The sequence below is a fragment of the Lathamus discolor genome, chromosome 3 (assembly GCF_037157495.1).
Source record: "Lathamus discolor isolate bLatDis1 chromosome 3, bLatDis1.hap1, whole genome shotgun sequence".
In the NCBI taxonomy this organism is placed as follows: Eukaryota; Metazoa; Chordata; class Aves; order Psittaciformes; family Psittacidae; genus Lathamus; species Lathamus discolor.
Window position 1 is genome coordinate 138,849,741 of NC_088886.1, and position 25,251 is coordinate 138,874,991.

A 25,251-nucleotide genomic window follows, 5' to 3' on the forward strand; every position below is an offset into this window, starting at 1 on the left:
GTAGAGGAGGAGACCAAGCCACTGTCCCAAACTGCTGCAGTTCATTGAATAATAAAAGATATTAAGACAACATCAAACGTGCAAAAATTGACACAGGGCAAGTGCGACAAGAAAGGCTTCTGTGTTACCAGTTCCTGCCTGTTCCCTCCTGCAGCTTGTGTGTGCATATTTGCATATAAAACTTCTTAGCTGGAGGTAAATCTGGGTTTAGGAATGTGTTTCAGGAGCCAGTAGGTTACTGCAAAAACTGAGGCCTGATAACACGTGGTGGAGGTTGGCTTTGGGGGTTATATTTAATGTTCAAGTGGGAAATACAAGTTTTCCACACTGTTCAGAGAGTATCCTATGGGCAGATGGTGTCCTGAGCTTCCCATGCCTTGGTTGTCCTGCAATTTCTGAATTGCCTGGTGATTTTATTGTGATGGGGTGTGAAGTCACAGTGGTCTATCAGACAGAATGGCACCAGCGTGATAGGTTTCTTGTGCGTCACAATAAACTTGTGTTCCTTGCATTAATCCCATGACAATCTGATTTTGGTTGTAGACGCTGGAAGAAGAATTTGCCAGGAAGCTGCAGGAACAGGAAGTTTTCTTTAAAATGACTGGAGAATCGGAATGCCTTAACCCTTCAACACAAAGCCGCATTTCCAAATTCTACCCAATCCCCAGCCTTCACTCCACTGGCCCCTAACTCTGGGAACTACTGTAGGTTATTTCATACTTGGAATTCTCCATCCTCATCATCTAACCCAACTGGACCTGCGGTGTACATCAAAGGACCTTGCGCTCTTTATTTTCAGTGGAGACAATCAGCGTCAGGATCCGTTTCTTTACTTCTCTGGATGGAAGGAAAGAAGAAAGGTGTTGGTGTATGATGGTAATGTTGTGTCCTTTGGATGTTTTCAAGAGTAACTGGGGTTTTTATCTTGGTCTCAAAAAGTAAGTTATAGACGGTTTTGACTTTAAGCCTAAAACGTTGATTATACTCTTTCTGATCACAAAAAGAAACGGTTTCTCATGTGAGCATTTAAACAGCGTAATATTAGTTCTGCTACTGTGTTTCTCAGTGTCTGATTTCTCCATCAGAGAATTCCACAATTGAAACTGCCGTGGGAGGTTTAAAACTCTATAATGCTGAGCAGTGTCTTCATAGCAAGGACTGAAACAAATTCCTCAGAACATGCCAATAACGAGAGAAAGAAACTCTTACGTTTAAACCTGACTGGTAAAAGCAAACGCCTTTGCAACCTCTTTGAGAAGAAACCTCTGGCATGAATTAAACTGAGCTTATCTCCATGACATATTTTGTCCATTAGTTCCATAATGAAATGGGGTGCTAGTTTAATTAATACAGTGCCTGAAACCGATATGCTGAACCTGGCAACAGGGTGGCATTTCATCATTTAAAGAAACAAAAACTCCTTAGCATTGTTGTTACTGTACAGAACAGAAGATTTCTTGCTGCTACTGCCATTTTTGTTGTAAATCCTCACCCTAAAATATTTTGCACTAAAATATGTAAAGGTGAAAGAAATGCTAACTTTAAAAATGCACAGTTTATTATTTTCCTTAGCTATTCCAGGGGGTTAGTTCTACAAATTGAACACTGTAGAATGTATTTTTTAGGAAGCGGTGTGCACCATGCACGTGGTTTCTCTAACTGAACCTGCAATGGGTAGAGCCATTTTTCTGTTCTTACCAAAGCCTCTTCATTTAAACTCCATCGGGCAAGTGGAGCTGGGTGGTCATATTTATAAATACCCACAGCTAAGTCTGATTTGGTTAGAAGTGTTGGATTTGATGGGGTTTTTTAGTCGTTTTATTTTATAGAAAGATTTAAGTTAAATATATAGACAAACTACGTTACGAAGCTGGGTTTTTGCTTTTGTGTTGCCACGTACTAACATAGGCAGGTTTTGTTTTTCATAGATGTACAATAAGTTATTTACCTGACTGATCTGCAGTGGAAAAAATCTGAGATGTAGGGGAGATACAGCTCTATTGGGTCACTTTTACTGCACTCTTTTGGTGGTTAAGAGTCATATCAAGGCAGTGTTACCAGCTGTACTTTGGTATGCTGGCGTTCGGTTTGTGAAGTAGTGCTTGCTTTCTGTCCTTTGAGGCCTGACTTTGAGGCTGTTTGGGTATCAACCGTATGCGTTCTGTTTTGCTGGCTCGTGTTAAACGTGCAACTGGTGACCTTTACATGGCGTTCATTTCATGGGAACAGTATTGATGCATGTGAATGAAGTCATAAGTTAACACAGGACTTTAATCAGATGTGGCTGAAACCTTGGATGCTGAAATCCTTGGACATTGAAGTGTCTTCATTGACCACCTCAATGAAGATATTTAATTTACAGCACGGGAAAATACAACGAATTTGGAAAATGCATGTTTTAATTTAAATTTTGTAACTTTTTGATAGCATAATGACTTTATAGCTAGCCTTAACTCCTGGCATTTTATTATGTAACTGTGTATTGTGTACTGTTGTAAATTCACATACCATATCTCTAGAATGTTATCTATTGCTAAATGCAAAGTTCTTTACATTGTTCCTTCAGGAGGGTGGAAAGAGTCCTTGAAGGCCTTTTTAAGCTCCACCACCATAAATTCACTGTTACTAAAATAACATTAAATAATCCTCATCTTTAACAGAGTTTGTTGGCAGTTCCCTATGAAGTAGGCTCAGTGCTCTACTTGGGGAGCAGGCAGGGCAAGCACATTTCCCCTCCTGGCTTATCTCTGCCTTCATCCACATTAAATCCTTGGTGGGAAAGGTTAATCCTCTCCTTACACTTTTGGCAGTTCCAGTGATAACTTGCTAATATATATTGACAAACTGTTTACCTCGGTCTAAATCCTATAGATGTTTTACTTGAAGACCCTTTTCACACCAGCTCCGGCAGCCTGGTCTCGTGGTCAGTTGTAAGTGTTTAGGTTCTGTGATGGAGGGGGGATTGAATGTGGTGGATCAGGTCTGCAGGTGTGGAGCACTGTGGACTGTGCCGAGGCTTGATAGCAAGTGTGAAAAGGTGTTTTTCTAGGGGATTACAGGCGCTAGCCTGGGTACTTAGACATTTAGACTGATAACATTGGGTTTAAGTGTTGCAGAACGTGAAGCAGGTGTACAATATTGTGTCAACGTCAGAAAATTCAGTCCAAATTAACTTAGTCTCACCCAGGCCTGGAAGAGATCTCCTGAGATACAAAATCCAATCTCTTTTGTATCACGTCACCTCCCTTTAATAAATGTTAGGAGCTCCATCTCCGCAGTAGTTAGGTGTGTTTTCTTCACAAAACAATGCACTTTGTTACTCAGTGTTCACCAGATCTCATTTCCCCCCCATGCCCTTCAAAAGACAAATTGGTATTTGCTCACCTTTGTGTTTTACTACATCATAAATGCTGCCCCCAGGAAAACTAACACGGGCAGTGAATGTGTGAACTGCAGTGCAATGTATTGGTTGGTTGTCCTGTATTTACAGCAGCCTCTGACAGGTTCAGCCCTCACAACTTCTTCCTGAGCTCCGAGAGCAGATTTTGGCACCTGCAAAGTCAGCTTTATTGGGATAGGGCCATGGAAGGATGGGAGCCACTGCCTCTGCTCCCATCCTATCCATTACTAGAACCCAGCTGCTTGCAGGACCCTCTGCCTATGCAGCAGTGGTGGCAGCCCAGGGAGATCTCTGGCTGGGTGAACCTCACATGGTCTTGCTGCCCCTGTGCTTAGCAGGTTCTGCATCTTGAATAAATTGGGCATCTCCCCAGGATGGGGCTGTCTCAGGTGGGGTTACCAGTGAGGAGGATTCAGGCTGTGGCTCAGGAGTCCCCGGGAGCTTTGCTTCACTTTGGCGAAGGGGGAATATTCCAGCATTTGTTCTCTCCCATTCCCATAAAGCAGTTGAGTCTGGTTTTGTAAGCACTCTGCTGATACACACGAGAAGTGTGTATGGCATTGAAGAGACAGGACATTGAGGTCCTTATGACTGATTAAATCACTCCGGATTTATTGACACCTGAAGGAAAACTGGAATTGACACCTGAATTCCAGTTCAGAGGTGGCAGCCCCCACTGGCCTTTCCAGTGGCGTTCACTCACAGTGATTTTTCATATCACTTTTAAAATAGATAGGCATTCCGAGCAGCATCCTTTTTATCTGACAGTGTTTTAAGCTAATATCCTCTTGAAGTTACATCCATGGATATCCATTATCTGCTCCATCACCCGGTTTCAGAAGTATTCTTCTGTCCCAGAGGACTTTCTCTATTATAACTCCATGCTACTGAATTTGTGTTCTTAATAAATAGGAAACTTAGCACCTTAACTAAAACAGCGCCAAGCAATGCAGTGATGTACCACCGCACCACAATGTCTTATATGGCAGCAGTATCACATAGGAAGCTTAACTTGACTCTCCACATGAAAGAGTATCTGCCTTGCAAGGATTTCAAGGTTACTTTGGTATAGGAAAGATTCGTATAGGAAAAATAACCCTTTTTTAATTCAGGCCCTTAAATCCACCTTTATTTAGCCTGACTTTCAGAGCCTCTGTGTAGCTGCAGCTCCTCGCAGCTCAGCAACACTCATCATGCTGAAAACCAGGGAACGGACTTCACTGTGTGAATAAGCTCAGTGCTGGTTGCTTCCACTGAGCTATTGCCCTTTGGCTGCTCTGCCATGGGGAAGGGAGGCAGGGTTTTGGGCGCAGTGGCTCTGTGGTGACTGGAGGAAAGGGCAGGGAGGAGCATGTAGGATGGTCACTGTGGAGGTAACTTTGTGCTTTTTATGTCAGCGTTTACAATCTGGTCATTTAACTTCAGATTCTGCCCTTCTGGGTCTCAGACTTCCTTCAGTTGATACGTCCGTGCACATTTCCCATTCCCAGACTACTTCTGCCGTCTTCACAGCACACGTGAAACAAGGTCAGAGAGAATTAACCTTCCTCATTCAGAGGCAAGGATGCCCTGTTGGTTCTCAGTCTTACAAAGGATGAGACCAGATAAAGGGGAGAAGGCAAAAGCAGCTTGTCAGTGTTTCTCTATATTGCTTGCAGAGCTGTCAGTTGTTCTCCATCCCCTTTCTCTTGCCTCATCCTTGTACTTCATTTCTGTAGCTCCTTCTGGCATTAGGTGCTGGGGCACTGATACAAACCTCTTAAGAATGTGCTCAGAACCATGAAAGCTCCTGCATAAGGGCTCATGTGCTTCCACTGTTCCAAAAGCAGAAGGGAGTGCTGAGCCCAAAGATGCTTTAGTTCTTCAAAGTCTCTTCTACAGTTCCCAAGGTAGGCGGTAAAGCCTCTTCCTTACAAATTATCAATCCTAAAATGGGGGAAAGAATGGAAACTAGAAAGGGACACCGAGTGAAATCTGTAATGTTGAACTCTCACACCCATTTCCTATAGGAAAGGCAAGCGGGGGGGTGGGGGGTGTCTGCTGTGATCAAGTGTACACTGAGGCATCTGCACCTCGTGTTGTCCCAGCCATGTGTTGAATGTTTTGTGTTACCTGCAACCCAAGTTAATTTTGCCTTACAGAAAGCAACCAAAAATCAGGGGATGGATGACTTAACTGGTTGGGGGTCTCTGTACGTACAGCTCGTGGAAGTGAACTTGCAGTAGCAGCCATACAATGGTTTTGGGTCGGTTTAATTCTTTGTCTTGTTTTTCAGAGTAATTTGATTTCATGGCTTTCTGTAGAATATTGTAATAATTCTGCTGTAAATACAATAAAATCACGGTTTGCTGAGCTGGCCTCTGCTTTGCTGATGGAGAAGCTGCACGAAGTGCATGTGCTGTTGGAGTGAATGGGACTTTTAAAATAACTGAGTGTAAAAAGTGCTGTAGGTTGTGCAGCGTGTGCCTGCCTGCCTGCCTGCAACAGCCCAGGGCAGGAGCGCAGACTGAGCACAAGCCTGAACCATGCTGTTTGCAGTGACTGCTGTGCCCTGGCAGTGGGGATTCAACATCCCCTCATGACAGCCACCCTGACCGCTTGGGTCCAGGGGAAGAGGTGAGGAGCTGCGGTCTGGCAGCAGAGCCCCCCTCAGCAATGGTCCTGGCTGGCTGATGAAGCAAATGAGAGGTTGTGCCTGTGGGGCCTCAGAGCTGCCCACCCCTGTCCCACAGCACAGCCCGCAAGCACAGCACGGCTGTCCTGAGTAGCTCAGGCATGGACACACCGCTGCTGTGCTTAAACAGGACAGCACAGGGCTGTTGGTGTTGGTTTTGAATGAGAACTGGGTCTCCACAGAGCCGGGGGGGAGTATAAATCACCCAGAAGGATGCAGGCTTTATTGGCAAACAAGCTCTGTGCTCTGACAGCTGGCCTGGTCCACACAGGCCTTTGCTCTAAACACTCCTATGTTTAGGGAACACCAGCAGTTGACATCAGTAAAGTAAACCTGGACTGAAAACAAGCAGCTCAAGCGAGGGGGGATTTTTGCTATAAGAATGAGCCACTGACCTGTTATGGCCAATCCCTGGACCTAAAGTAGCACCTCAGTGTGTGTGTGCAGTACCCACGGCCCCAGGACCACCGTAATGCTGATGTGGGGTCACACACGTGGTAACCAGGCGCCATGCACTGAAATGCCAGCCTCTGCCTGGTGGTACCTTACAGCTCGGCCGTCACTCAGCCCCTATGCTCGCCCAGCTAAAACACAGAAACTTTACCAGTAATGCCTCACTGCAAGGAGGAAGGCAGCGACTGTGGCACCCAGCAACAATGTGCAGAGGCTGCTGCTAATGTGGCTGGAACCTGTTGCCACCTGAAGAAGCAGGTTGGCATGGGCCTGGCTCACATTCCTGTGCTGAGAACCAGAACAGCCACCGGCACCACCCAGCTGTGCCTGCCCATGGTCACAGTGACGCCTGATGTAACACTGGTCATGCAAGCTTGGGTTGAAAAACACACTTTAATTGGGCTGTTTCCATTAAAAATATTCCCCCACCCCAGTGTTTTTAAAAAACAATACAAAAATACTTGTAAAAAGATCAACAAATTCTGTTTAAAAGTGCTTCAGTTCGGTCCCTGTGCATGTCACGTCCCGCTGTGCTGCTGTGAACAGGCATGGCAAAGCATGTGCTGACCCAGGTAGAGCCTGTGCTGTACCCATCACCGTCAGCACCACTCCAGTAACAGCTTGTCCAAGGAGCTGTGCTCAAGAGCAGGTTTAAGGCACCTGAAGCATTAAACCCACTTCTGAGGCCAGCTGGGTGGGCATCGCTTTCCAAAGCAAGTCATGGGCTGGGGTGATTGTCCTGTGGGCTGAATCGGAGCTCTTAAAGGCATGTGTTTGGTGGGGAGGGATGCTTTCTCTTTAATTTATGCTGGATAGTTGGCTAGTTGTTAAAACAGGATTTTAGACAGCTGGAGTAATACAAGAAGCCTGGACTGGATAAGACAGGGCCCTGGGAGCTCGGGGTGCTAAGCCAGACATCAGCAACAGCAGCAGATACCCACATCAGGGCCATACTTGACACGTAAAAGAGCCATTCAAAGCTCTGCAGCAACACCGAACTATCAAGCCTAAGTGGTTAGCTGATGGGCAGGGATGTGTTAGCTTTAAGGCAGTGATGACTCAGGCTAATTCTCTATAGGCTGCTGGGAATGCTGCCCAGTGCAGAACTGAGCTGCCTCTTTCCTCAAACCCCAACGTTTCTTCTTTTTCTTCTGCCAACATACATTAGTTCACCTGGGGAGAAGGAAGTCAAAAGGAGGGTTACTTGAGAAGTTCATGTGGGGTAACAAAGACAAAAGACCCCCAACAAGCAAACAGCTGGGACCATGTGGGTCTTCCAGCAGTTCCCAGAGATGGGCTGGTTCCTGGGGAATCCTCCCCTCCCCAGCAGGCAACCCCTGCCCTCCTGGGGGTGGCAGATGTCCATACCTTTCTCTCCTTTCTCTCCTTTTGGTCCCCTGTGCCCGTGGCGTCCTGGCGGGCCCATTGGTCCAGGGTCACCTGAGGGAATGAGGAGACCAAGTTTGCCCTTGGGCAGGACTGGCCCCCCAACAGGGACAGGCCAGGGCAAGGAAGAGCAGCTCCCGCTGAGACCCTGAAGGTTCCACCTCCACTGTGGGGAGGCTGTGACCTTGAGCAGCCCTTTGCCAACTACCCCTGTGGACACAGGGCTGCTCTCTGGCTGGTAGGAGGCTTGAGAGGGAAAGGATGGCAAGCCTTACCTTTGGGTCCAGGATAACCCCGCTCCCCTTTTGCACCGGGTGGTCCCTGGATGGCACCATATGCTGGAGAGGGAAATGGAGAGGATGAATGAGTGGGACAAACCACTTACAAAGGGCTCTGTACTCCCTCAGAGCAGCAGGGAGTCACACTGGAAGGACATTTCTCTAGGTTAGATGGGATTAGACTGACTGAAAGCACGCTCTGGTTCTGATTCTGGTCCCAGCAAAGTCCCAGGGCAGGGTGTGATCCCATTTCATCGGCACTGCTCTGCCACCCTCTCTGGGTGTCCTGGCTGTCACCAGGGCTGGAGCTGGCCCACACTCAGGAAGGGGAATCTCAGCACAAAGTGGGCTGCTGGCTCCTGTTGCTCTAGACGTGCCAGCCCAGGCACGGTAAAATCGGCCACAGTGGTTGCAAGCACAGTGGCCTTTGGGATTTGGGATGAGTTTCCTGCAAGCAGTGGAAAAATCTAATGCCTTCCTAATGATAAGCCTGCACCTCCCCAGCAAGGGAGGAATGGGATGGACAGACTACCTGCCTCCAGCTTTGTATCTCAGCAGTATTTCTGCAGCATGTAAAGGTGGAAAGATCACTAGGTCTACAAGAGGTTGGCGAGATCTCACATGCATGAGCCAGAAACAAGAACTCAGTATGTCACTTACTTCTAAAGAAGTCCATGAGGTCCGCAGTGACGTTGCCATAGGCTGCAAAGACCCGGCTGATGCCAGGAGGACCAGGAGGGCCTGGGGGACCTGCGGGTCCCTGCACAGTGTAAGACATTAGGTCCTGGAGAATACCTTGGCCTGAGGAATTTAAGATATCATTTGAAAGGGGCTCTGGGAAAACTAAGGCTGGATGCTGAGGCAGGAAGGTGTAAGGGGGAGGTGTAGCTAGCAGGAAGGGTAAGGGAAGTAAACACTGACACAAGGCACAGAGGGTTAGGGTTGAGTGCTGCGACAGGGAGGGTCAGCACAAGCAGGCATTGCACTCACTCTGCAGGCTCTCTGACACACGGAGTGCCAGCTCATTGTAATCCAGGGAACCAGAGAAGGAGTTGCTGTAGGATCTGCTTGAACTTGATCTCCTGCGTGATTCCTCCTCTGCCAGCAACCCATCAAAAGACCTATCATTGCCCATGGAGGTCTCGTAAGAGCCATCGCTGCCCATTGAGGCACTGTAAGACGACATGCTGCTCATGGAGCTGCCATATGAGCTGCCTGTGCCCAGTGATCCCCCATGGGATCCCTCAGCACCAAGGGATTCTCCATGCATCCGTTCCGAAGTCCGTAACCCTTGGTATGATGAAGACATAGACCCAGCCACCAAGCCGCTATCTCCTTTGGGTCCTGGTGGTCCCCTTGGCCCAGGGGGTCCAGGTGGCCCCGAGATGTAGCTTCGAACTTCATCACCTGCAAAACACAAGAAGGGGGACGTCAGGGACACTGGGGTGCTGGGGACCCCAGGCTTGGCACAGGTCCTGTGCTACCACCTGAATGAAGACTGGAGTGTGCAATTTTGCCCTGGCAATTATCACAGTAACCCTCATTCAGTTCTGTCTCACAGGCAGGAGGCACGGATGTCAGCCTCAATCTCCACAGGTGCCATAGCACCCTCCTCCTTCCCATCTCTCCCATAGTTTTGGGTGCCCAATCTTAGCAACATGCCCCCAGCAGGAGGGTGCACTCCCCTCAGGCCAATGTCAGCACCTCTGCCAAAACAGCCATTCTGTGACCAGGGTCCTAAAAGTGAGGGGATCCCCATGGTTTTGGAAGGCTGCCCTGGATGACTTGCCAGCTTGAGAGTTCAGATTAACGCTGCGTCACAGCTGGCTCGGCTCCAGCCCCTACATCACCCATTGCTCTACAGGCAGGTGTTTGTCAAAGAAGATGCTTTTCCCATGGCAAAACTCTGCAGATTACCTTATCAGGGACTTATAGAACCTTACAGGCCAATTGTACCTGCCCAGTGCCTGTTCCTTTTGGCTCACAACATGGATTTTGCCTCCTTGAGAGGAGACCAGCCCATAGGGTGCAGTGTAGACCTGGCTGTAGAGCTAAGATGTTTCTGCAGCCCCGTTTTAGGGAAGGCTCCTACAGGACTGCCTTAGCTGTGGCAGAGGCAACAGCCTACACAAAGCAAAGCATGGCTTGGGTGCATGCAGGGGGGTGGATGGTGTCCCCTTACTCTTCAGGTACTGGATCAGCTCACTCCTGAACTCATCGCTGTTGGTGATGTCAGCATAGGACAGGAGACCGGTTCCTGAGAAGCCTGGTGGTCCTGGAGGGCCAGGAGGGCCAGGTGGGCCCTGGATTCCAGAGAGGGAGGAGTATCCCACACCTTGAGAGAGAAGAATTATTTTCCAGCAGTGAGAGGACAAGGGAATCACACATGTCTGGGGATCTGAAAGCGCAAAGCCTCCAACCCCAACTTCCAGCCCTCTCCAGCTGATGTTGTGAAGTGACCCTGTTCTCAGTGGGCAGTCCCAGCCCTGCTGAGCTAAATCTCAGCCTCAGCCCCCCATCACCTACAAACAGAATTTGCCTGCCAGCTGCAAGAAGTACAAAAGTGCTTTACTTTGTAGGTAAGCAGAGAAGTCCTCCAGAGAGGTGCCTGGTGATCCAGGGATCCCCGGAGGTCCCTGGGGCCCTGCAGGACCAGGGGGCCCGACAAGCCCGCTGAATTCAGAGTCTGTAAGACACAAGGGAAGGAGTCACTCAAACCACCACAACTGTGATGAACCTTCCCTGACAATACAGTCAATGTTAGCCACAGCCAAGTATAAGGTGGTTTTTTTCTCCCCAGCACCTTCTGGTGCAGCCTTCCTGGTGCACCTCACTTTCCTGTGTGTAGACATCACAGTCAGGAGATCCCAAAGAGGGCAGAATTCCCTATTTTTTAAATATACTTTCTTAAAGTGGCATAAAAAATTCCTTTATGCTGCAGAGCTGGGAGAAGGGCTCCTCCAGCCCCATTCCCAAGACAGCACCTCCTGGCTGCTGCTCTCCACAAGGAGCACGGTGATCTGTCTGCAGCCCTTCATGGTCTGTGCAGGTCCTAGCAGAGCCCAGGAAGGCTGCAGTGTTCCTAAGTGACCATCATAGTCTCATAGACAATTATTCGTCATGATGGGCAAAAAGGGACACTCTGGCTAAGTCTGCAAAAAAAGATTCTGAGGTATGCAGGGAGCTCTGACAGGGGCATAAAGAAGCTGGCTTACTTCTGAGGTACGCTGTCAGGTCACTGTAAGATATACCAGGTGTCCCTGGAGGCCCAGGTGGTCCAGGGAGCCCAATGCTCATCCCAGAACCTGCAAAATCAAACAAACCCAAGAGTAGCACATTATTAGAACAGGCAATTACATTGCGAACAGACAGGCTGCAGGGCTTGTTCACTGGCAATGCAGGAGGGACTCCTGCAGGGTGGAGTGTTCCCAGCAGCAGTTTGTGCTGGGAACCAGGGCTTAAACCTTGTTCTGGGCTGGGAGTTAAAGCTTGCCCCGTTAATCTGAACACGAGGGCACTTGCACGCCGGCAGGCGTCAGGCTTTTATTCATGACCCACTGGCATGTGCTGCTCTCCCTGTGTCTGCCTATCTGCAGTAGGTCTGATGCAGGACTTTGCATCTTTGTGATGTGCATTAATGAAATGTCCCTGCTGGTAAAGCGCAGCTGTCCTGGGTTGGGTGCTACTGCTAAACAGCAGTTGTCTGCTTCCAGAGCCAAAGGGGAAATTCCCACCATCTTTGGAGCAGCCAATTAGTGAAATCTGGTCCCCAAGGTCAGGTCAGAGAGACTAAGAACGGACCATGCTGTGCTTTTAAGGGGAAAAATGCAGCTACTGGGATTAGGCATTTTAGCACTGCTGTTGGGGATGCTCCAGAGTCCTCTCTATCCAACAGTTCTTACATGCCACATCACCCCTTTACAAATGGAAAAATGAAGCAGAGGTGCTTCATTTACTTTAAACTTGTAAGACTTTGTTGTCTCAGCTGCCTTGACACAAAGTGGGCATAGACCAACTCTTCCACAGAGGGACATGTCCTGGCCACAGAGCCAATGAAAGGCACTTGAAGGGACTGATGGGAAGTCTAAGATGAAATTATGGTCCTAAACTCAGTTTTTAACAAGGCAAGAACTCATTACTAGAGTCTGTGGATAGCATTTTAGCTACAGGGTGTCTTTGTTTTCTCCCAAGTCTCTCACAATCCCTGTGAGGAGGTCCCTGTACACAGGGATTCACAGAGTCAACACTGGAAGAGTTTTCACGGACCACAGGAGCTTTCTGCTCAGCTCCCAAAAGAACAGAAGGAAATGGACACTAATAAAGGCCATTACTTGTCAAGTAGCTGATAAACCGTCTGGTCAGCTCATCATAATCCAGTGACAGAGACACACCATCTCCCCCTGGTCCAGGAGGTCCTGGTGGGCCCCGAGGTCCCATCAGATACTGACGAATTTCTTCTCCTGGAAATGAAAAATGCGTCTTTTAAGGGCATCCAGCTCTCGCAAAGGTACCAGGTCTGAGGATTTCTCAGCCTGTGAGCAGGTCACTCAGCAGCACCTATGGCAGGCCTTGACCCTCTGAAGCAACTGCTGGTAACTCCAGTTGGACACAGGAGATTGGAAGGGAAGAGGTGATCTCCTGGGATTCTTCACCCCTAACCCCCATGTTTCCTTTCCAGGGTCACTTACTCTGCAGCATGTCCAGAAGTTCTTGGTACAAAACAGATGTAGTTGATACAGAACTGGCAAATGACTGATAGCGATCTGAAGAGCCTGTGGGAATGAGGATGAGACAGAAGGTGAAGAAGGGTCAAGTAGGGACAAAGGAAAGCTGAGTTAATCCAGTTTAGCTGGTGGAATGAGCCTCCCATGCCCTCAACCATGACTCAGTTCCGTCTCACACATACTGGTCATTTCCACACATGTGTGCTCTGTGCTTTTCTAAGATTCCAGGCTACTTCAAAAGCTCTGGAAATTTCACCCACTTTAGGAGGGCCCCAAGTGCACAAGATAGCCCCAGAATACCTGAGATCACATATACCAAATAGAGGCACCTGTCTGGGTCTTAAGGGTATTACAGGGTCTGACAGCTAATATTTAATGTGAGACTCTTTAAACAGCAGCACCTGTTGGTTAATCTAACCATTAAAATGAAACAAGGCTCAGAGGCCATCTCAGCTGTGTGAGACTGCAGAAGATGAATAACTGGGTTGGGGTGCTGCTATTTAAAGACTGATGTTTCTCCTCTGGTTCTCACCTCCCAGGTGTTGTACAAGCTCAGCCAAGAACATGACACAGTACAGAGTTTACCAACGTGGTGCTTACTTGTCATATAGCTCATAACACGGGTAGCCAGCTCTGCATAATCCAAATTCATCCCATCCGCAGTGGTGATGACTCCAGGTGGGCCTGGAGGGCCTGGAGGGCCTTGGGCACCAGTCAAATAATGCCTTACATTGTCACCTAGATAAGAAGCCCAAGATATATCCACATCAGTAGAGGGAAGACAACGGCCACATGCACAATTACTGGACCCTCTTCTCCTGGCAAAAAGGAGGCCAACAGAAGGACAGTTCTGCAGACACCACAGTGGGCAATGGCACTTCACAGTATTCAACAGAAATAAGACCAGAGCAGTAAGGCTGCTGTTTCTAAAGGGAGGGTGGCATGGGGCCCAGGGAGAAAGGCATGCTCCTGCTGAGCCACAGCAAACTCTCATTATACTCACTCTTCAGGTAGTCAGTGATATACTGCTGAATCTCCTGAGATGAACTTCCACCTGGGCCAGGAGGACCGGGTGGCCCGGGAGGTCCAGGGGGTCCTTGTCTGGATCCACCTACAGAAAGCATGGTAAAGAGAAGGCATGCTAGCAGTAGACCAAAGGATGCTAAAGTATGCTTGCACTGAGCCCTTTCCACAGGTCTGGAAATAGCTTTGGGAATGGACAGTGGAGGGGCTCCCCCTCCATCTCTAAACACAGACTAGGCATAGGCTATGAGGCAGTATATTGTCCTTAATTAATGCAGCATTTTATAATTCAGCCTGTGCAGCTCTGCAGGGCTGAGTCCAGAGACTTCTCAGGCTTTGTACTGACAGACCTGGCCGGTTCATGCCCCAGAGTGCAATGCTGTGTGGAAATATAGATGGAGTTCCATAAAGTGCAGAAGCTCATTAGTGTAACCTCATTGCCCTGATGCTCCCAGCCTGGGCAGCACCAGCTCAAGAACCTCAACACTCATCTCCATTGCAAGATACAGATGAGTCCTGTGTGACTCCTGTTACCATGTTGTCAAGTGACACCTTATGTTCTTTAAGGTGTCTTCCCATGCCCCTGAAGTAGTATTCCTATAATGTAGAGAATCATCAGGGGGTTTCTTCATACGGAGGGACACTTAGGTTAATACATATGCACTTTCTGTGAAACTGCACTAATATCCTGCATACACAGATGCTCTCACTGGGAATGAAAGCAGCTTAATTCACATGAACCCACCTGAAGGTAGGTAAAACTGAACAAAGGACACTTCTGATCAGATTTTCCACTAGAGGGTTCAATGCAGCTTCTCTAATCCCTTGTAGAACATGGTTAGCCAACCCAGAATCCCTTTCATACGCCATGAGGAAAAACTCAAAGGATTCCCAGTAAGCTGATAACAGAAAACTTGCAGCTCTTCAATTATCCGATAAAAAGCAGATTGTGCAAAAAGAGGTTTTGAACACAAATCCCATCAGCATTAGGTTGGCACCCACAGCTGTAAAACCTGAAGGAGTTTTTTCAAAGTCATTTCAAAGGACATCAGCATTTCTTGATACTCTCCGAGCAATGATGGTCTGACCTCTTACCTCGAGATGCTCCTGGGATGCCAGGAGCGCCTGGGACACCTGCATCACCTGGAAACCAGAGTGAGGGAGACAGACAATTGTAATGGGTGACACTGCATGCTGCATACTTGGGTCATGTAAAACAGTTGAGCTATGTGTTGTCAGAGAAGCAACTACCTAGCCTTGTAATGACTACCTTGAATTAGCAGCTTCTTGGGGAAGAGCAGAAGGAAGAGGCCATAGCAACTTCCCTGAGTGTTCTGTGACCTGCTCATGTGCCTTGTGCTCAGAGCATTTCTATTGCCATGGTCCTGCTCTGCCTGAAAAGGCAGTGGTGAGCACAGATGAGGTTTCCAAAGGACCAGATTGCTTCATGCTTTAATCTCAACCAGTCTTGGTTGTGTGAGGCTGGCAGCAAAGAAAGAAATAAGATTTTTAACTTCACCTTTGGGTCCAGGTGGGCCTGGTGGGCCTGGAGGTCCCTGTAGGGTGACTCCTTCACCTGCCAATTGCAGAAGAAGAGTCAGAGATTCACGGGAATAAAACACATGGACAAAATCCTGGCTCCACTAAAACTAAGCTAGACTCAGTAGATCAGGATTTTGTCCCGATTTCAGTCTAGGGACAATGAATTAAAAGGAGGAAAGGGTACACAGACTAACCATGGGAGGAGAATGCTGAAAGGCCAGGCTCACCCGGTTCTCCTGCATGGGACACAGAAATGATGGAGCAGTCACATACATAGGCAAGCTACCCTGTACTCCACTGGTATCTGCTGGAAGCCTCCTTACCTCTGAATCCTTGTGGACCTCGTTCGCCTGTGAACAGGAGAGCAGAGGAACAGTGTTAGCATTCGCCTTGTTCTGATCTGTAAGATCCCAAGCCAACACTGCAGAATATTATCATGGCCTTTGATTTGCAAGGCAGTAATGAGCAAGGAACTAGGTGCCATGTTTTCTTGACAGCTGACGGCTGAGCTACACCTCACAGGACCCCCTCCTTGCACTGACTTAGCCAACCTGCATTTTGTGTGGACGTTTCCCCTTTGATGGCAACTCTGAAGCTCTAAATCCTCCTGAATCTAATGGGCTTGCACAGTCACGATGTGAATACAGCTATTGCCTTGAATACAGTACTGGAGGCTAATAAATTTCTCCAACAAAGACTGACTTGTTTTACAGTAGCAGAGAGGAGTCCTATTTAGTGAGCACCGTGCTAGCTTTCTTACAGCCACAGAAAGGCAGGACACTTTCTGCTTCCAAGCCCCCCCCTTCCTTCTTTTCAGTCTAAAGTGCAGAGATCCAGCTAGTATCTTGGTAAGGCAGCAGCATATACTCACCTTGGTCTCCCTTCGGGCCTGGTGGGCCTGGTGGACCTGGTGGGCCTGTGAAGAATGCTTCTGTAATTGAAACAAAAGGGTGTCTTTATGACATCCAACAGAACATGACACAAATTTCGTCTGGCTCCACCTGGTCCTAGCCAAGGATGTACTCTATGGAACCACAAGTCAGGACATTCACAGGGCACAGGTGAGGGAATTAGTGGGAAGAACCTACCTGAGGTGGACATGGAAGACCCTGATCTCCCTGGTGGGCCTGGAGGTCCTGGCAATCCTTCTCCTAGGCAAAAGGGAAACACAAAAGCTTTAGGAAGGATAAGGGTTTGTAAGTGAATGTATGTCAGAGCTGCTACATCTCCAGCCATGGCCATAGCTGAAGTATTTCCAAGTGTAGCCTTGTATCATTGTTTCCTCCACACACATCTATCCATGTTAGTTATTTTTCATTATCTGTTGCCACCACAACAGACACAAGACAGAGGAACAACTTCCTTTGTGGTACAGAATGCCTATCCCAGCTGGCCTCCACTACTTTGATACAGAAGATTCATTTCATCACACACCTGACCTGCTCCCCTTCGCTACTGAGCAGAGAGCAAGGAATGGGGTTATGCTCCTGTCTCATGTCCTCCTGCACCTCCCCTCTTCTGGCTGTGAACAGGAAATCTGTGTTACAGGAAGTGGATATGTTCCTCATTAGAAGAGCCACTCCATCTGTCTCCAGCTGGAAGTTAAGGCTGGACAAGTAAGACATAAAGATGGAACTGATGGCAGTTACTTCCTCTGGACTTGAGAACATTGAGTGTCTTCTCAGAAAGTATGGCTTTTATGAATTACTAGCCTGGCTAGCAAACCTCTGACAAAACAAATCTCCTCTCTTGGGCAGCATCTTGCTGCTGAGAAACTATACTGCAGGGAAATTTTTTTAGTAGGAACCCACTATGGGAAATTCTGCTTCCAGTAAAGTCAGCCCTACTAACTTCCACCAGGTCCAAGACTGCATCTGGGATACCACAAGGCATAGGATAGACGTACACCTCCCACTTCCCAGGTTTGTTTCAGAGAAACAAGCTCTTACCTGGGGGGCCACGAGGTCCAGGGGGTCCCTGCACAGATTCACCTGATGACAAAAGAAACAGGGCTTACCTAGCAAGCTCTGTGGCCCAGAAATGTGCCATGTGCGTTAGCACCCCCCTGCTATGTACTGAGTTCTGCTATGTTACGTACCCGGTGGTCCAGGGGGACCTGGTGGTCCTGCTCGCCCTTGTAAATCTGACAGCACTGTGCAAATGAAACACACAAAAAAGGAGAAAATTGTTGCTATGGAGCTAGTGCTGCTATGGAAACTCTGTCATTACATTGCTGTTAGAAGCCTTTACAGTCAAAGGTGGACTAAGGCAGGACCTAGGTGACCTAAGCCAAAGTTAAAGCAGAGCGGGGAAAGGAGAAATGTGTCTGATTGCCACCATGTAGGTTAGGACATGAAGCAAAATACAGCCCTAAGCAGGCTGGCAGCACACTGGAAACAGAGAGGAGATCTCTCTGGAGAATGATTCCTGAGGGAAGGAGCAAAGGACTCAAAGGCTAGAGAAGGAGGGAAAGAATTTTCCAGGAGAGGAAAGATTCCTTCAAAGAGGGGCAAGTTTGCTAGGAGAACACTATGCAGTCCTTATTTAACAAGTAGCTGTACTGTGTTATCTTGATTTGAGATGTATCCTCACCTTCAAGTTGAGGCACAAACTCAAAGTTCAGTAATGCTGAGATCCAAGACTCCTGAATGGGGGATGGAACAGTACTAAAGCATGGTCTGGTTATATATGACCCCATTCAGATGGTGATCAGGGAAAGACCATTTATGATTTTATGCCCTCCTCTACCTTGCCTTTCCTGCACACCTGCAGAAGTCCAAGATCCTAAGAATTCTGATTGTAAGTGTACAACACATCTGGTATTGCACAGAGCAAGCAGACATGTTTCTGGGATGCTGTTAAACCATTCTGTTCTGCTCCACTTATTTTCCATTTTAAAATAGCATTTGCTCCTCTGTGGATTCATCCTCTAACTCATAGAGAGATTTTGATGGCTGTTGCTCAAATTAGTGTGACTTTTTAAACTGGTTCTCCTCTTATGGATAGCTCTGTGATCATACAGAACTGCCCTGTGTGGCTAAAAGGCCAGGCTGCAATCTCACAGCTCTGTGACCATCTCTGCTGCTAAGGACTGTTCAACAGTCACCATTCCTTAGCTTTCCTCACTGTGACATATGACATGGGCCTGATGCCATCTACTTCCTTTTGAAAGCACTTTGGGATGTACAGATGAGAAGGAGGGCAGAAGAGGTAGCTGGTATTGTTATCCCACCACCAAACATACACGCACATACTTGCCCTATGTCATGTTGAGGGGAAAGAAGTAGAGGCATCTCTGTTAGCTGTGAGCAGGCCTTGAGGCCTCTGGCACTTCTCCAAGCGAGGAGTGGAAAGGTGGCCCACTTACTCTGAGATGCTAACGATGAGACTTCTGTTCTGATAGTTTCTATCACAGCTTCACCTGGGGATCCCTTCTCACCCCGTGGACCTTTTTCAGGGAACAAAAGAAGAGAAAGTGAATCATGTAACAGAGAGGGTGACATTTTGTACCCACTTCTTACCTCCTTGTCAACAGGTTTAGACTTTGCCTATGTGAACAGGGAGAGTGAACTCAGTCCCTGGCTCTGAGGGACACTGTATTCAAATGTGGAAATTACTGCACAATTTGCTCTAACAGGATCATAGGAAACCAGCTAAGAAAGGTTCTTAGCAGTCAGCTCTGTTCAGGCCCTTCCAAACAGACTTCTGTCCAGTTAGCAGTGGTTTCACAGTGACCTTATTCTCAATTTCCCTCTAGGTTGTTCTCCCACCTTTCAAAATGGCACAAGGTATCAGCTGGACTATATCCCCTACCACAGAAAGGCAGCCGCACTTGAGTCTTAGAAATACCAGCCTCCAGAAAATATAAGAGACAAAAAGACATTTGCAGTGTGCACATCACACTGGCTCTTCCCACCCCCCTTCTTCTCCTGGGAAAGAAAAAAATAATAGAAATTCTTTGCAAGATTCATTAAGCCAAATAATGCAGCAAAACGAACTGAAAGGAAGAAATCTGCAGACAAAAGGGAGAGAGGTTGTGCCAAGGGCTGAGAGAATTAGAAACAAAGGAAAAGTAATGATTTCAGTTCTCTTTAAGAAGCAGAATCAAAGCTGATGGAGAATGGTACCTTGCTGTCCAGGGAGACCAGCTGGTCCAACAGGACCTGGTTTCAAAGGAAAAAAACAGACTGCATTAGATTTGCCTGGTTGTATTTTACAATAGCAATAGGTCTTTTATAAGAACTGAGACTATCAAATAATCTATTTGCCTGCACAAGTCAATCAAACTGCTATATGGTATTGACTTCATCGACGTCCCATGTATTACTCGAACCTCTGGAAAAGAGGCTTATTTTCCATCATGTGGTAACTAAAGTGCTTGGTGCCTGTTAGACTCAGGAAATAACCAGAGTGTCACTGACCACAGCAGGAATGAGATAGGCCTAACCCTCCTCCTGCGCCCTGCTTCAAGCTGAGGCTAGCTGTACCAAACCAGCTCCAAAAAGCTGGAAGTGGCACAGAAATTCCATGAGAACCAGGGCTCAGGAGGTATGCTGCCTGACACCAGCATGCTGGAGGGCAGTGTTTGACCTGGAATACAAGAGTCCCAGGACCAAGCTCATATTTATGTTTGTCTGTGTGTCTGTGTTTGTATGAATGATTTGCAGACACTAAATGTGGGATTTCTGCTGTCTTGAATTCAAAGCTAGGACTGGAAAACAAGCACTTCCTGATCTTGGTGACAGTGCTGGGAAAGGGATTAGACACTAGCCTGCTTTCCTGAGACGCAAAAGAGCTTGATTCTACTCACTGTGTTTGACCTATCACTATTTAGTACTCATCAGATCAAAGGACAACAACAGTGTTCCCAGTTTCTTCATCTTCTCAGCACTCCCTTCTGTCCTTCCCCCTCTGTGATTGTACACCACTAGTCCCTTGAGGCTGCTGCCTTCCTAACTCAACCTGAGATCTTGGTCTTTCTGCAGGGAAGGGTGAGGACCATGAGTCCTGCCTGAGCAATCTTGCCACCCAGACAGGGCAGGCTGGCAGAGCTCATAAACATCACACATTAAATTAAGAACTGGATCCACAGTGATGTAAGCTGCCTGCAAAAACCACAGCAGAAGAGCAGCTTCCTCACCTGGAACACCTGGGGGTCCAGTGGGGCCAGCTGGGCCAGGGGGACCTGGTGGGCCCGGCAGAGCAATAGTTGAGGAACCCTCTGAAACACAAACACATACACTTGTACACATCCACATATATACACACATCCAGTGAATGCATAACAAATCTATCCTTAAGGAATCACACATCTACAGCATATGTATTCTCCCAACACAGGGAGTCCCAGTACAGGTCTGACACATAACCAAGATGAGTTTAGGAGGCACAGAGAAAACCAGTGTCCTGGGTTCAGCAGTAGCAGTCATTTTTCTCCTTCTTAGTAGCTGGTGCAGTGCTGTGATTTTGACTTTTGGCCTGGGAACAGTGGTGATAACACCGATGTTTTTAGTTACTGATCAAATGTTTGGTCTGACCAAGGACTTTCTGAGCCTCATGCTCTGCCAGGAAGGAGGGGAAGCCGGAAGGAAGCAGGGACAGGACACCCGACCCAAACTGACCAAAGAGGTATTCCATACCACAGCACATCATGCCCAGGACATAACTGAGAGTTACCCGAAAGGGCTAGTTCACTGCTCCGTCGGGCTGGGTATGGATGGGTGGTGAGCGGTTGTATTCTCTTCCCTTGTTACTTCCCTTATCATTATTATTACTGGTGGTAGCAGCAGTGATTTGTGTTATACCTTAGTTACTGGGCTGTTCTTATCCCAACCCGTGCAAGTTACATTCTTTTGACTCTCTTTCCCATCCCTTCGGGAGCGGGGGAGGGAAAGAAAGGGTGGGAGTGAGCGAGAGGGCTGCATGGCTGACTTAAGGCCTGGGCTTAAACCACGACAACCACAGATAGTCCTCCAAAAGCAGATGTATGTGAACACTCACAGCACTACTTACCAGCACTTACAACTTTTCCTGGAGCTCCAGGTTCTCCTAAGAAAACATAGACAAAAGATGAACTTCTGTTTTGGGGAAAATCTGTCACTAGCGCAACATCTTTGTCTTATTAAACATGTGATTTCTGTTCTCTTTGCCCTTGATCTCTTGTCTGAGAAGTCATAACACTAGAAGGTCATGGGGGAAGCAACAGCGTTTAGCTAATCCAGAGATATCCTCTGATCAGCTTCCCAGGCACTACATCTGTCAGCACAGGCGATAGAGCTTGACTTAGCTGAGACAGCCACATAGCTTCCATGGCAGTCAACAGCCATCATACTCATACACTAAGGGAAAAACCAGGTTTGCTAAGGTTTTCTAAGTGTAGAACTGTCATGTTGAGAGCCTCAGCGGATGCCCTGCCTTTCCTGCATACTCAGGGAGGCTTTGGCTACCCCGTTTCTCAGACCTTCCCTTCCTAAAGCCACTAGATGCCACTGTTGATTCAGGGACTGATCACAAGAGCAGATAATCCTCCCGAAAATGAAGTGCTTGGAGAGAAAATGAGTATTGGGGAAGAAACAAAACTCACCTTTAGCCCCTGGTAGGCCTGGGTTGCCTGGAAGTCCTGGTAAAAGGTGGATAAACAATTTTAAAAGGTTAGTGCAAACATCGTTTGCTCTGATTTTTCCACATACTGCAGTTGAGTTTCACTCGTGGGTTTATAGAAGGAGCTCTCTACTCAGAACCCTGGCTTTCAGCATTTATAAGCAGGTCACTGGCAGCAAGTGGAGGAATTCACAGTGGATTCTAGACTGACCTGTAGTGTCCCTGGGTGTAGTTAAGGGCTTCCTTTCTCCCATTGCTCCCTGGATGATAGCACTCCTACATTTACCTGTAGCTTCTTCCAGGTACTGCTCCCTGGCTTGAGGCTCCTGGATAAATTCCCTTGTGATTTGCCCCCCAAATCACCTCTGCTTGCAGGCATCACATCCTCTGTTTCCATCTCTATTGCTACATCCTCTCCCTTCTGTTTCTGCTGCTGACTAGAAGGACTTTTCAGTGATGCATAGGGAACTGAAACATATTATTTGCTGCAAACTGTGTTTTAGAAGAGCTAAACTCCAAGGCTCTGCATTGCTAAGAATTACACACTGACCACAAAACCTGTCTCAAAAGCCAAAGGACATGCAGAAACCTTAGGATATCACTTTGGAAGATCCAAGCAGCACCGAGGCAAAAGTAAAAAGGGTTTCTTTGAGCCCATATCAAAGTGTGTCATTGATAAACTGGAACATGGTGGAAAACCCTACCTGGTGGTCCTTGGGGTCCTGTGAGACCTGGAAGAAAAAGGCAAAAGTTCTAAGAAGTTTCAGGTGGAGAAAGGACAGACAGGGAGAAAAAGATTACATTTACTTGAAATTATAACACATGGTTCACGAGGGGTGTAAACTGGCCTAGCATCTGGTAGGTAAACTGAACATTGGCTCATAGCAATTGATGTTCTTGTCTGCAGCATGTGCAATCCTGAGATCACAAAGGGTCTAGATTCCTTGTGTGTCTCCCTTTCATCACCATCTTACAGTACAGAGATCCTCTGCCAGCTTCAAATTGAGACTGTGAATTGTTGACAAAGACATCTGTGTTCCTGACTAAGCAATAGTATTTTTGTTCCCTGTATGCTTTTACCTGGTTCTCCTGCATCTCCAGAGGGTCCTGGGGGTCCTCGGGCTCCTGGCATTCCCATAAGACCTGGTTCACCTAGGGATATAAGCACCATTAACAAGCCAGAAGTCCCTGACTTACAATCTGCCAATTCATTCAAGCTTGGCCACCAGCTGCCTTGCTGCACTTTCTACCTATTGCATCCTCGCAGCCAACTGGCCATTTTCAACATCAGAGACTGGGAGGGGAACAGCAGTGACAGAAGAGTTCTGCAGTGAGAAGAACTATCACAAGTTTACAGTCAGCTCCATTATAGGTCTCAGTTCCACGCTTACATGGTTGACTCTGCAGTTCTTCTGAGACAGCAAGATCCCAAAACCTGAATCTGCTGCCATCTTCTCCCACCCCTTTTATAAATCAACCTCCTGCCAAATCAGAAAGTACCTGTACTTCTATCTCAGGGAAACCCCTTACCTTTTTCACCTGGCTGTCCATCACGACCAGCTTGTCCTGTCCAAAGAAAAGAGATTGTTAGGAACCACTGCAGTAGTACACAGTTGCCCTGTCCTACTAAGCAGAGCACAGCGCTAAACACAAGAGAATGGTTTTTCATCATATTGCATGTGAAAAGAAACCTTGGCTGCAGTTATTGAAGATCCAGAAAGCATTCACTTGAAATTTAACTGTAGATCATCTTTTCTGAGTATACAGGCTAATCATAGAATCAGAATAGTTAGAGTTGGAAAGGACCCTAGTTCCTCTAGTTCACCTAGTTCCAAACCCCCTGCCATGGGCAGGGACACCTCACACTAAACCATGGCACCCAAGGCTCTGTCAAACCCAGCCTTGAACACTGCCAGGGGTGGAGCATTCACCACTTCCTTGGGCAACCCATTCCAGCGCCTCACCACCCTTACAGTAAAGAACTTCCTTCTTACACCCAATCTAAACTTCCCCTGCTTAAGTTTGAACCCGTCACCCCTTGTCCTATCACTACAGTCTCCAATGAAGAGTCCCTCTCCAGCATCCTTATAGACCCTCTTCAGATACTGGAACACTTCTATGAGGTCTCCACACAGCCTTCTTTTCTCCAGGCTGAACAGCCCCAACTTTCTCAGCCTATCTTCATATGGGAATAATCTTAGATACCTAGAGAAAAGACCTAGGATCAAAAGCATAACTCCACCCCCATGTTGTTTCCTTGCCTGTGCTCATAAAAACACACTGCATGGAAATGACATTGCCTCACATCTTAACACAGCTGTTTTCTGTTACCCACCTGCAGGTCCTTTAGCCCCTGGCTCTCCTGGAGGACCAGGAGTTCCTCTTGAGCCTTGTTCGCCTGCAGCAAAATGGTATGAAAATGAATCAATCAAGTCTTGGTGAATATACAGTTTATGACTGTCAGCAATAGTGGGTGCTCTGCATTGACAGGATGTTCAGGTCTCATGATTTGTGACTGTCTCTGGGCATTAGAAAAGCTCAAGTGACATGAATACAGGGCATGTGAGGGAGAATTTCCCTAAAGCTAAATACAAAGACCGCTACCAGGATTACTGAAACAAGAATGGAATCTATTTGTTTAAAACCTGGGTGCAAAAATAAAACTCCTATAACCAATAATGTCATTATACTTTTTCAGAAAGCTAACTGGGATTGGCTGGGCTATAATGTTATTTGAAACTCAAATAACAAATGTGTGTATTAGGGAAGCTGTTACTCCAGGAAAACAATTCACTGACCTGTCATTCCACGAGAACCCTTCTCACCCTGATCACCTGTGGTACAGAAAAGGGAAGGATTCTGTGACATTGTTTCATTGTAAAATGTTTCCATCAGAGAAAATAAAGTCTACTTTCTGACACTAGCACAGAAGAAGAAGCCAAAGGAGGATAGGGTTAACACCCATGGACAGCATCCACCTCTAAAGGAATGTAAAGAAAATATCCACCAAAAATAGTGGATATAACTGATCAACATACCTTTGGGTCCAGGGGCTCCAGCAGCTCCTTTCTCACCTGAAAGATATATGGATGATTGAAGAATAATAATAAGTCAGAAGGGAAAGGAATCTAATGCTTCAAGAAAAATCAAGGGAAATACAGATGCTCTGAT

The 25,251-nt window shown here is 47.3% G+C and overlaps 2 protein-coding genes across 4 annotated transcripts in view; one reads left to right on the forward strand and one right to left on the reverse strand.

The window, feature by feature from the left end:
• The window catches only part of SLK (STE20 like kinase), a 50,676-nt gene extending 44,924 nt beyond the window's left edge, over positions 1-5,752 (forward strand). For all 3 annotated transcript variants that reach the window (XM_065672183.1, XM_065672185.1, XM_065672184.1), the window contains one exon: positions 544-5,752. In XM_065672183.1, coding sequence (XP_065528255.1) covers positions 544-690 — 147 coding nt within the window. In that variant the 3' untranslated portion in view covers positions 691-5,752. The remainder of the gene's footprint in view (positions 1-543) is intronic.
• A 1,148-nt stretch (positions 5,753-6,900) lies between these two features.
• Positions 6,901-25,251, reverse strand: part of COL17A1 (collagen type XVII alpha 1 chain) — a 38,024-nt gene continuing 19,673 nt past the window's right edge. Inside the window, exons 27-57 of the mRNA XM_065672192.1 lie at positions 25,119-25,154; positions 24,879-24,914; positions 24,416-24,478; positions 23,611-23,646; positions 23,161-23,232; positions 22,785-22,811; positions 22,064-22,099; positions 21,493-21,528; positions 20,621-20,701; positions 19,608-19,643; positions 18,848-18,928; positions 17,579-17,632; positions 17,430-17,471; positions 16,569-16,631; positions 16,352-16,411; positions 15,804-15,830; positions 15,675-15,716; positions 15,458-15,514; positions 15,034-15,081; positions 13,919-14,026; positions 13,516-13,653; positions 12,880-12,963; positions 12,523-12,651; positions 11,407-11,496; positions 10,764-10,877; positions 10,374-10,526; positions 9,182-9,598; positions 8,852-8,992; positions 8,189-8,251; positions 7,896-7,967; positions 6,901-7,700 (exon numbers count right to left, since the gene is read on the reverse strand). Of these exons, the coding sequence (XP_065528264.1) occupies positions 7,651-7,700; positions 7,896-7,967; positions 8,189-8,251; positions 8,852-8,992; positions 9,182-9,598; positions 10,374-10,526; positions 10,764-10,877; positions 11,407-11,496; positions 12,523-12,651; positions 12,880-12,963; positions 13,516-13,653; positions 13,919-14,026; positions 15,034-15,081; positions 15,458-15,514; positions 15,675-15,716; positions 15,804-15,830; positions 16,352-16,411; positions 16,569-16,631; positions 17,430-17,471; positions 17,579-17,632; positions 18,848-18,928; positions 19,608-19,643; positions 20,621-20,701; positions 21,493-21,528; positions 22,064-22,099; positions 22,785-22,811; positions 23,161-23,232; positions 23,611-23,646; positions 24,416-24,478; positions 24,879-24,914; positions 25,119-25,154 (2,492 nt within the window). The 3' untranslated portion in view covers positions 6,901-7,650. The remainder of the gene's footprint in view (positions 7,701-7,895; positions 7,968-8,188; positions 8,252-8,851; positions 8,993-9,181; positions 9,599-10,373; positions 10,527-10,763; positions 10,878-11,406; positions 11,497-12,522; positions 12,652-12,879; positions 12,964-13,515; positions 13,654-13,918; positions 14,027-15,033; positions 15,082-15,457; positions 15,515-15,674; positions 15,717-15,803; positions 15,831-16,351; positions 16,412-16,568; positions 16,632-17,429; positions 17,472-17,578; positions 17,633-18,847; positions 18,929-19,607; positions 19,644-20,620; positions 20,702-21,492; positions 21,529-22,063; positions 22,100-22,784; positions 22,812-23,160; positions 23,233-23,610; positions 23,647-24,415; positions 24,479-24,878; positions 24,915-25,118; positions 25,155-25,251) is intronic.